We start from the raw sequence: 12365 nt of genomic DNA, 5'->3' as shown, positions 1-12365 counted from the left end.
TCTCTGATTACATGGTATCAAAGCCACAAAATTAGCCTTCCCATAGCTCAGAAAATTTGTTCAAGATCACCTCCATTTTTTCTCAGAAAATTCCCAAAATTTCAAACCCTTATTTTCATATTCAAGTTCCATATTTCACTAATCTCTTAATCTCACCACCCTCCTAAAATGACCTAGCATCAAATTCTGACCAAGTATGTACCGATCGACGACCAGAAGCTGCCCCACGCGCTGCCACACGCGCCCATGCGCCCGACGTCCTCTGCCTCGTGTGCAGTCCACGCACCCACGTGCCACCGTCGTTTCCCGATTCTGTTGTTCTCTGCTTCTTCGTCTACATCTCCTCAGACAGTTCGACTAGTTCATTTCAATTTCTTAGCTCTCGGAAGAAGCCTTTGCCTTCATTCCTTATCACTTTCCCTTTACTTTGTCTCTCTGATTCTAAAAAAATTAGGAAAATGGCCAAAAATAAAGCGATCATTGTGTCGGATATCGTCCCGATACTCTGGAAGATCACAGACCACAAGTTGTGGTTCTAACTATCTCGATTGGAGCAAAACCATCCGGTTATTCCTCGGAGTATCGAAAAAGATGATCATCTAACCAATACGGCTTCAAGTGTCGAGTCAAAGCGAGCATGGCTTCGCGAAGATGCTCGTCTTTTCCTCCAAATCCGTAAATCCATTGGTAGTGAGGTAATTGGTCTTGTTAATCACTGCGAGTTCGTCAAAGAATGTAGATTTATAGCGTTTAAATAATATGTATTTAAGATAGAATATTGTGTAATTATAGTTAGAATATTTAGCCTTAATAGCCGCATATTAGTTTCCTATTTCTTAGTTAGGAAGTTATTTTCTTTTCCCTATAAATGTAGATGCCGTATGGCCTTTATTGATATACAAAAAATTACCTTCTCCAATTCCTTCATGGTATCAGAGCATCAGGTTCCAATGGAGACCGATAGCCCTAATTCTTCTTCCCAAACACAAAACTCCTCTAATCCACAAAACAGCTCGATGGCAAACCATCCATCATCTATCTATTCGTCTATGCTCATTACAAATCATAGATTGAATGGAAATAATTATTTGGAATGGTCTCAATACGTCAAGCTAGTCATAGATGGAAGAGGACAGCTGGGATATCTAACCGGAGAAGTCAAAGAGAAGAAAATTGATGAGGACGGCTACAGTACATGGAGATCAGAGAACTCATTGGTGACAACATGGCTTCTCAACTCTATGGATGCATCAATCGCCAAGCCTCACATGTTCATGAAGACTGCAAAAGAAGTGTGGGACTCCATCAAGGAGACATATTCGGATCTTGAGAATTCTTCTCAGATCTTCGAATTAAAAACCATACTTTGGCAGTCTAAACAAGGTGATAGAGATGTCACTACTTATTATAATGAAATGGTAGCTCTCTGGCAGGAATTGGACCAGTGTCACGACGATGAGTGGGAGAGTCCAAAGGATTTGGCTAGGCACAAAAAGAGGGAGGAGAATAACAGAGTCTACATGTTTTTAGCAGGAGTCAATAGAGACCTTGATGATGTGAAGGGAAGAGTTCTTGGGAAAAAGCCTATGCCCTCAATCCGAGAGGTGTTCTCAGAAATCAGGCTGGAAGAAAGCAGGAGGAGGACGATGAACAGCAGCTCGGGACAGAAGAGTGAAGTTGAAGATTCATCGGCCATGTTTGTCAAAGGTGATGAGAAGAGGAAGCCATTGTGTGATCACTGTAAGAAGCTGTGGCATACGAGGGAGACTTGCTGGAAGCTTCATGGGAAACCACCAGGAGCCGGGAAGAAGAAACAGGAGAAAGCCTTTCAAACTGCCGTGACCGATTCTCAACAGGGGCATCAAGTCAATTCCAGCCAGCCTTCATTCACAACGGAACAGATAGAGCAGCTCATTCTCCTTCTAACCGCCCAGAAAAATCTCAACCAAGATACTCCCTCGTGTTCGTATGCCCAGAATGGTAAAATCACCTCATATTTTTGTTCCGAAAATTCACAAAATTCCTGGGTTATCGATTCAGGTGCAACATACCACATGACCTCAATTTCAAAGCTCTACTGCTCATATAAACCATGTGCAGGAGACAAAAAAGTCAAAGTGGCTGATGGCACTTTTTCTGCTATAGCCGGAATAGGAAATGTTAAAATTTCTGATTCCATTGATCTCTCTAAAGTCTTACATGTTCCTAATTTATCCTGTAACCTTGCCTCAGTCAGTAAACTAACCAAAGAGCTTCAGTGTTGTGCTAAATTCTATCCTTCCTATTGCATTTTTCAGGATCTGGCATCGGGGAAGACGATTGGCAGTGCTAGAGAGGAAGATGGACTATATGTCTTTGATTTGGAAACTGAATCGAATAAAAGAGGTCAAAGAAATGCTTGCTTGCAAACTATTTCTTTTTTTTAATGAATCTGAGCTTTATTTGCTACATTATAGACTAGGACATCCTAGTTTTTATTATTTGAAAAAATTATTTCCGAAATTATTTATCAATAAAGATCCTTCTTCATTTCACTGTGATATGTGTGCTCTTGCTAAACACCATAGAAATTCATATGTTCCTCATAACTACAAACCTACTAGTCCTTTCACTCTTATACATAGTGATATTTGGGGTGCCTCTAGAGTACCTACAATTAAAGGAAATAGGTGGTTTGTAACAATTATTGATGACCATACAAGATTAACATGGGTGTTTTTATTAAAAGACAAATCGGAAGTTGAAAATATTTTTAAAAATTTCTTTACTATGGTTCAAACTCAATTCAATACCAATATTAAAATGGTAAGAAGTGAAAATGGCCGTGAGTACTTTTCCAAAAGCTTAAATCAATTTTTTTTGCTGAAAAAGGAGTAATTCATCAAAGTTCATGCATAAATACACCGGCTCAGAATGGAATTGCTGAGAGGAAAAATAGACATTTACTTGAAATAACTCGTGCTATTATGTTTTCTACAAATATTCCAAAATACTTATGGGGAGATGCTGTTTTACATGCTACATATCTAATCAATAGAATGCCTTCGAAAACTTTAGGATTTAAAACTCCTATTGCTATTTTTCAAGAGTTCTTTCCAACAAATAGATTAATTAGCAATCTGCCCTTAAAAATCTTTGGATGCACTGTTTTTATAAAAAACCCGAGTATATCTGCAAGTAAATTTGATCCTAGAGGTGTAAAATGTGTTTTCTTAGGAATTTCTTCAACTCAAAAAGGTTATAAATGTTTTAATCCAACAACAAAAAAAATGTTTATAACAATGGACACTAGTTTTGTTGAAAATCAACCTTTTTTTAATAAACATCTTCAGGGGGAGAATTTAATTGAAGATGTTGATTTGGAAGAAAATAATTTGGATTTTCTCAAAATTAATCTAGACGAAAATCTGGATAAAAATGAAGGAAATCTGGAAAATCCGGATAAAGATGAAGGAAATCTGAAGAGAAAGGATAATAACATTGTTTTTCTTGAAAATAATCTTGACGAAAATCTGGATAAAAATTAGGTAATTCATGAGATTGCTCCTACGGAAATAGAATTATCAAATAATAATGAGGAAAATACAATCAGGACAAAGCAAAAGGAGGGACAAATAAGTAGATTCTTTGGCAAAATTTATGAGAAAAAGGTTCCAAATCAAAGACAAGAGGAAATCTCCGATCAAGCACTTGACCATGAGTCAGACTCGGTGGCAGCTAATGAAGAAGGTAATATTTCCATTGATCTAGAATTACCTATAGCTCTCAGAAAAGAAAAGAGATCATGTGCCAAATATCCTATCTCAAACTATGTTTCTTATTCCAATCTATCATCATCCTTTGTGGCCTTTACCTCTAGTGTCTCCTCTATCTCTATTCCTTCAACCATACAGGAAGCTCTATCTAGACCCGAGTGGAAAACAGCTGTTCTGGAAGAGATGAATGCTCTTGAAAAGAATCAGACATGGAAGATTGTAGAGCTGCCCAAAGACAAACCAACAGTGGGATGTAGATGGGTGTTCACTCCAAAGTTCAAGGCTAATGGGATGCTAGAAAGATATAAGGCAAGACTGGTTGCCAAAGGTTATACTCAGACCTATGGGATTGACTACTCCGAAACCTTTGCCCCAGTTGCAAAACTAAATACTGTAAGAATCCTCTTATCTCTAGCTGTGAACCGGGATCGGCCTCTTCATCAACTAGATGTAAAAAATGCGTTTTTAAATGGAAAGCTTGAAGAAGAGGTCTACATGAGCCCTCCTCCGGGGTTTGAAAACAGTTTCAGTTCCAAGGTGTGCAAATTGGAAAAGGCGCTATATGGGCTCAAACAATCTTCGAGGGCATGGTTTGACAGGTTCACACAGTTTGTGAAGAAGCAGGGGTACACGCAAGCTCAATCCGATCATACTCTCTTCATAAAGTTCTCAATTAAGGGGGAGATTTCTATCTTAATTGTTTATGTAGATGATATCATGAAGAAAGTAAAAGGTTGAAGAAGATGCTAGCTCATGAGTTTGAAGTTAAAGATCTGGGAGAGTTGAAATAATTTCTTGCCATGGAGATAGCTCGGTCCAAGGCAGGGATTGTTGTCTCGCAGCAAAAATATGTTTTAGACCTACTTCAAGAAACAGGAATGAGTGCGTGCAAGCCAGCTGATACACCTATTGATCCGAATATAAAATTAGGTGGTATCCAGGATGGTGTTCCAGTCAACGTCCAGCAGTATCAGAGATTGGTGGGAAGGTTGATTTATTTGGCACATACCAGACCCGACATAGCCTTTGCAGTAAGTCTGGTCAGCCAGTTCATGCACTGTCCCTACGAACAACACCTCGAGGCTGCATATCGAATCCTACGTTATTTGAAGAGCTGTCCGGGAAAAGGACTACTCTTCAAAAAGGGGAGCAACAGAACTGTAGAGGCCTTCACAGATGCAGACTATGCTGGGTCTGTTACAGACCGGAGATCCACTGCCGGGTATTGCACCTATGTGTGGGGAAATTTGGTGACATGGAGGAGCAAAAAGCAGAATGTAGTAGCTCGGAGTAGCGCAGAATCAGAGTTTCGTGCCATGGCTAATGGAATTTGTGAGCTACTGTGGATAAAAAAGGTAATGACAGAATTGAAGATGCAGATAGACTTGCCAATGAAGTTATACAATGATAACAAGGCTGCCATTAGTATTGCTCATAACCCGGTACAACATGATCGCACCAAGCATATTGAGGTGGACCGACACTTCATTAAGGAGAATATAGAAGCTGGAATTGTGTGTACACCATTTGTCTCCACAAAGGATCAAACATCGGATATTTTGACCAAGGACCTATTTAGACCAGTTTTTGAATTACTTGTAAGCAAGTTAGGAATGTATGATATATACATGCCAACTTGAGGGGGAGTGTAGATTTATAGCGTTTAAATAATATGTATTTTAGATAGAATATTGTGTAATTATAGTTAGAATATTTAGCCTTAATAGCCGCATATTAGTTTCCTATTTCTTAGTTAGGAAGTTATTTTCTTTTCCCTATAAATGTAGATGCCGTATGGCCTTTATTGATATACAAAAAATTATCTTCTCCAATTCCTTCAAAGAATGAATAGATTACTTGGATTTTCTTTATTCTGGAAAAGGGAATCTCTCTCGCATGTTCGATGTATGCAAAGCACTCTATAGGGCTGAAAAACAGGACCAATCTCTCAGCACCTACTTTATGGAGTTCAAGAAGATCTACAAAGAGCTCAACATGTTGCTGCCTTTCAGTGCCGACATGAAAGTTCAACAACAATAGCGAGAGCAAATGGCCATTATGAGCTTTCTTGCGGGACTACCTTCGACCTTTGACACTGCAAGGTCTCAGATCATCTCTGGTTTTGACATTTCCTCTCTCCAAGAGGTATTCATCCGCGTTCTTCGCACGGCGGGAACCCTGCCATCATCAGTTCTTCAAGATGCGATCCCTTACAAAACATTATTTCCTCAGAAGCCTTTGTTCCCAGTTAATCCAAAAATCTTTGGCAGTACATGTTTTGTTCGAGATGTTCATCCAGGTCTCACTAAATTACATCCAAAATCTTTAAAATGTGTTTTTGGGATACTCTCGTCTTCAAAAAGGTTATCGATGCTATTGTCCTAGTCTCCAAAGTTATCTTGTGTCTATCAATGTCACTTTTCTAGAACACTTGCCATACTTTACATCCGAGAAAACAACCTTGCCACCATATGAGGATAATGATCTTTTAGTCTATTCCATTACCTCATCAGACGATTCATCACCCTCATAGGAACCCTCTCCCTCCACACTTGACACTACTGAACCGGCTCCCAGTGTTGCACCACATTCGCTTCCTAAACCACATATCAAGATATACACTCATCGTGTCCACTTGGTACCGCACACATTCATTGATCCTCCGGAGACATGTCCTACACCTGGTCCTTCGACATCGAATCCACCTCCAACCGATGACCTTCCCATCGCGTAGAGTAAAGGTAAACGAGAGTGTACTTACCTGATATCTTCCTCTATCTCATATAATCTTCTATCATCCTCTTCTTATGCTTTTGTTTCATCCCTTGATTTCATCACCATTCCTAAAACTGTTCGTGAAGCACTAGATCATCCAGGTTGGCAAAAAAACAATGACAGAGGAAATGAATGCCTTAGACGACAATGGTACTTGAGAATTGGTCACTCTTCCTTCTAGAAAATGGGCAATTGGATGCAAATGGGTCTTCACAGTCAAAATGAATCCGGATGGCACGCTTGCTCGATTGAAGGCTCGCTTAGTTACCAAAGGTTTTGCCCAAACCTATGGCGTTGACTACTCCGATACCTTTTCTCCGGTTGCCAAGTTGACATCTCTTCGACTCTTCATCTTCTTGGCGGCAACCCATGACTGGTATCTGCACCAACTTGACATTAAGAATGCATTCATGCACGGAGATTTGCATGAAGCAGTGTATATGGAGCAACCTCCTGGTTTTTTTTGTTCAGGGGGAGTATGGTCGTGTTTGTTGTCTTCAAAAAGCGTTATACGGGTTGAAACAAAGTCTTCGTGCTTGGTACGGAAGTTTTAGCCAGGCCCTTGAAGAATTCGGACTTCGAAAGAGCAAATTTGACCATTCTGTATTCTTCAGGAGCACAAAAGATGGTGTCATTCTCCTAGTCGTTTATATTGACGACATAATAATTACAGGGAGTGATACCGCTAGAATTTTGTCTCTCAAAGCATTTCTCCAAACAATGTTCCAGACGAAAGACTTGAGCATGCTAAAATACTTCTTGGGTGTTGAAGTATCGAGAAGCAGAAAAGGTATATACTTATCTCAAAGGAAGTACGTACTTGATTTGCTTTCTCAGACATGAAAATTAGGGGCCAAACCATGCAGTGCCCTAATGACTCCTGACATGAAGCTTATGAAGGAGGGAGAACCAATGGATGATCTTGAACGATATAGGAGATTAGTCGGCAAGTTAAACTAACTAACTGTTACTCGTCCCGACATTGTATACTCCGTCAGCATAGTAAGCCAATTTTTGACGTCCCCGATAGTTGATCATTGGGCGGCATTGGAGATAATCTTGCGTTATTTAAAAGGAGCACCGGGACGTGGGTCTAAGATGAACAGAAGATCAACCATTACATATTGCGTCTTTGTTGGAGGTAATTTGGTCTCATGGAAAAGCAAGAAGCAACATGTCGTATCAAGATCCAGTGCTGAGTCAGAATACAGAGCGATGGCACAAGGAACATGTGAGGTAATATGGATACATCAGCTATTGACAGAGTTAAGCTTCGACATTACTCTGCCAGTAAAATTATGGTGCGACAACTGAGCTGCCATTCATATCGCATCAAATCCAGTTTTCCACGAGAGAACAAAACACTGTTGTCAATGGTGCCTACAAGAAGAGTAGTAGTCTTTATTTATGTACATTTGATGTAATAAAGTCTCACGAAGACTCTTGCTTGTAACTGCTGAATTATTAATAAAAGTTGAAACGTTCATTCATTCTTCCTTGTATGTTTGAAGCTTTATGATAAACTATAGTCTTTAATCCTTAAACAAACCTAACAACAAATGAAGATTCAAATATAGATTTGCATGAACAAACTCTTCATGGTTTGCTTAAAACAGTATATTCACAATCTAAGGATCAAAGGGCTATTGATCTCAGTATGATTGTTAGGAGAATCTATGATGTCTGGTTATGAGACATTGAGAGTTGGAGACGCTATAGTTCTTCCTAGGTATCTTCTGAAGGTACTGAATTGACAAGTTCACTTCTAGAGACAGAATAAGAACAAACCATTTAACCTCTTATGTCTTGAAGTCACTACATATGAATTGCATCGTGCTTACCTCAATCCTGAAATGAGACATGTCATGTCATAGCTTACGTATTCTCATTTGAGAAAGTTAGAGTTCTAGACTCACTATGTGATATAGACAAGACCTATTTGTGAAGTACTAAGTTATGAAGATATCATGAGTAACTTTGTGAAGATCTCATAGATATGGAATTCATGTACAAGATTGTTGAAATGCAATGTATATCACCTCATGCTTTGTTCCTTGAATTGGCCAGTGTCCAAATTGAGTCATGACTCTTTTGGATGAATCAATGTGACTTGTTAGCTCCTCGTCAATACATTGTTTCTAACTTATTCACAAGCGACAAATGAGTTGAGGAAATAACAACTAGAAGGGTAAAATGGTAATTTTGTAAATATCATCTAGTTGATGATATTCATGAAGAGTAAACATAGATAATATTCAATGGATCCACTCATTACAATTAAGTAGAATTCTTGAGTAGAAAATAAATTCATTTGAACCGAGAGATTTTCAGTGTCAACTCTTTAGTGGAGTCAGTTGACATTAAGCTAGAACTTGGAAAAGTTTTGTGAACTTTTGAGTCCAAGTATGCTAGCTCAAGCTTTGTTCATTTGGATCCATGAGGTCACTACCACAAGTCATTAGAGTAGGATTAGTTAAACTAGAAGCTAAGTCAAAACAAGAACTAGACAAGTTTTACGAAAATTGTCTAAATGGTCATTTTGTCCTTTTGGACATGGGATGGTATGAATGTCAATAAATAAGTATTTTGATATTGTCATATGATGACAATGAATTATATCACTCAGCTATAAAGATGAATTTAGGCCTTGAGGATTAATTTCATTTCATGGAATTTTACTAGAAAATTCTTAATGGGTTTTTCTTATGTTGTCATGAACAAATGATGAAACATCTAGAAGCTCCTTCTAGAAGCCTCAAAACCGTCCAACGTAGCTAGAGAAAGAGAGTTTATTTTGTGTGTTTATGTATGAAGATATTTGCCAAAAGAAAAAGAGGAAACAAATTTCCTCTAGAAAGAAATGACATGGGCGGCATAAGAGGGATCAAGCAATAGAGGAAACAAATCCAAGGCCTTCTAGAAGGAAGCTTGGACGTGTGACATGAGGAAATGGGAGGCAAATATTTGCTCATGAATATGTGATATTCAATAAAAAAAAAAAAAGAGGAAACTATCTTTTGAAGGCAATCCTCCTCTTATAAATACCCCACCTCATTCACAACTCAAACACACAATTTTAGAGATTGAGAGCTTCTCTCTCTAGAATTTTGGCCGCCCCCCCTCTCTCTCTCTAACCCTTCTTGTTCTTTTGTTTTGGCACCTAGGTCCTCATTAATTAGACCTAGCATTTGTCTTAGCTCTTTGGCTCCAAGACTTGTTCCTGTTCAACCTTCCAAAGGCTTCTCAACGTTCAAGCTCCATTCGAGGTTGGTACCGAGTAAAAACTAAATGTAGTTTTAAAATTTTAAATTATATGTTCATGCACTTTGTCTAGGTGGTAAAAACGTTTTGCGTGTTTTAAATAAAATTTTTATATTCCACCGCTTGCTAGCAGCGATAAAACTTTTCTTGACCCTAGATCTATTCCAACAAACACGTCGAGATCGACTATCACTTCGTTCGCGAGAAGATTGAACAAGGCATGATTTCCACATCATATGTTAAGACATGTGATCAAGTGGGAGATATCTTCACAAAGGCACTAAATGGAGTTTAGGTCGGATATTTTTGTAACAAGCTGGGCATAATTAACATATATGCTCCAACTTGAGGGGGAGTGTTATAAAATGTGAACGTAATATTGTGCATTCATTAGGATATAATATTATGTATTTATTGTAATTATTTCTTTCCCACGTTACTCTCCTATACATGTATAAATACATAGTATCAGAGCCACGAAATTAGTCTTCCCACAGCTCAGAAAATTTGCTCAAAATCACCTCCATTTTTTCTCAGAAAATCCCCAAAATTTCAAACCCTTATTTCCATATTCAAGTTTCGTATCAAAATCACTCATTTCACCAATCTCTTAATCTCACCACCCTCCTTCTAAATAGCCTCGTTATCTTCCCATATTATTTTCGTCAATTTGGTTGAGTCTGCTCCGGAACATACTCAACTATAGTAACCCTAAGGCGTCTTTTTTCACTAGGAGAAAAACTAATATTGTGCTTCTAAAAGTCATTCACTTCTAGAAGCCAGTTCTATAAGTTAGAAGCAACGTATCACCTCGTCGCTTCTTCATCCTCGAAAATGTCACAAAAAAAGATTGTCGTGAAGTGGTAGTAAATATATTAGGAGCAACATTTCGCTTATAATGTCGCTTCTAAATTGTTTTTTTTTATCGTTGATTTTTATAATTTGGAGATTATAATTACAATTTGCAGATTATATTTAATTTTAAAAAACATAAAACTCATAGAAGCCATTATATATGAAACACAGACTATATATCAAACGGGACACTACATACATACATACATAGTGTCAAATGGGAACTATATAAGTATATAAATATACTACATATTCTAAAGTAGAAAAACACTATGACAAAATGAAATGAAAAAGTCAAAGGTTGATCAAAAAGTCAAAGGTCGCTTCTTCATCCTCGAAAATGTCACAAAAAAAATTGTCGTGAAGTGGTAGTAAATATATTAGGAGCAACATTTCGCTTATAATGTCGCTTCTAAATTTTTTTTTTTTATCGTTGATTTTTATAATTTGGAGATTATAATTACAATTTGCAGATTATATTTAATTTTAAAAAACATAAAACTCATAGAAGCCATTATATATGAAACACAGACTATATATCAAACGGGACACTACATACATACATACATAGTGTCAAATGGGAACTATATAAGTATATAAATATACTACATATTCTAAAGTAGAAAAACACTATGACAAAATGAAATGAAAAAGTCAAAGGTTGATCAAAATAACCTCATATCACTTGAGTTGGGACATCGTCCTCTATAGATTGGGGCCGGGACAATCCCTTCGATGGGGGGACTAATGTCGACAACGGATCCTCGGGTGTACGCTTGGAGCTACAAGGGACGTTCGGTGATTGCAAATCTCCGGCGAAATGCGTCGCAGTCGGACTCAACCTCACGGTAAGTCCAAGGTTGATCGGTCCAAGACTAGACCTAGCACTAGAACAAATACAGGCATCGAGTGCGACGAAAGTTTCACCAGAAAGTTCTTCATGTACGACTTTGGATGCGACATTATCGCTCCCGAAAGTTCATCGCTAAAGGCTTCGGATGCGACTTTAGGTGCGACTTTTAGGTGCGTCATGTCGCACCTAATACCTTCCTCACCAGAAAATGAAATTTGTAGTAGTGTAGACTGAGTTGCCAAAATTGAGATCGATGAACTTATTTTCCTTGCTCAGTAGAACCATCGTTCACAACTTAGAGGTCGGGACTTAGGCTGACCCACTCGATAGATAGCAAACTCTCGTCTACATATATTCGTCGGTGGATTTCGTATGATGAAATTCGTTTTTCATCACAAAGTGAGTGAGATCGTGGACTAAATTGTGAACCACGAAGCCAATCGCCGAGATAGTCCTTTTTGTAGTCCTTGAAAAGCAATCGCCAGCGAAGGTCATTGAATATTCGACCGCTAATCTCTTTGGAGGAGACAAAGTCGTTACCCATCCAAAGGCGAATCACGTGCTCTCTTCCGACCCTTATTTTCGTGAAACTTCGGAAAAACACGATAAAATAAAAGCATAAAAAATTGAAAACTACAAAATAACTTGCACATAAAATTATCTTTGAGTTCGTGTGCCAGTAAAGAAAAAAAAAATGTTATTGTCCTTGTTCAAGCTAATAACATTAATCTTTCGTGCAAGCCATCTTTTGTACAAGTGTCGGTACCGGTGCTTGCTAGACAAGCAAATAAAGAGCTAACGAGTAAGGAAAAGAGAACAAACCGGTTTATATGGCGAATGAAACACACTTTTCAATTACCATGGAA

At 38.2% G+C, this 12365-nt stretch overlaps 1 protein-coding gene across 1 annotated transcript; it reads left to right on the top strand.

The window, feature by feature from the left end:
• Positions 1–950: 950 nt before the first annotated feature.
• Positions 951–4493, top strand: LOC149397808 (uncharacterized). Its single transcript, XM_089614364.1, has 5 exons — positions 951–1980; positions 2101–2192; positions 2298–2351; positions 3333–3482; positions 3528–4493. The coding sequence occupies exons 1-5, from the start codon at positions 951–953 to the stop codon at positions 4491–4493; spliced, it is 2292 nt and encodes a 763-aa protein (XP_089470490.1).
• Positions 4494–12365: the final 7872 nt, after the last annotated feature.

This window comes from Urtica dioica, chromosome 5 (assembly GCF_054948205.1).
Source record: "Urtica dioica subsp. dioica isolate 48M chromosome 5, U.dioica_male_clone48M_v1_H2, whole genome shotgun sequence".
Lineage (NCBI taxonomy): Eukaryota > Viridiplantae > Streptophyta > Magnoliopsida > Rosales > Urticaceae > Urtica > Urtica dioica.
This window is presented reverse-complemented; position numbering and strand designations above follow the sequence as displayed.

Coding starts and splice junctions, on each gene's coding strand:
- LOC149397808 (XM_089614364.1), top strand. CDS start 951: ATGGAGACCGATAGCCCTAATTCTTCTTCCCAAACACAAAACTCCTCT. Junction 1,981..2,100: donor GTGTTCGTATGCCCAGAATG/GTAAAATCACCT, acceptor AACCATGTGCAG/GAGACAAAAAAGTCAAAGTG. Junction 2,352..3,332: donor GAGAGGAAGATGGACTATAT/GTCTTTGATTTG, acceptor AAACATCTTCAG/GGGGAGAATTTAATTGAAGA.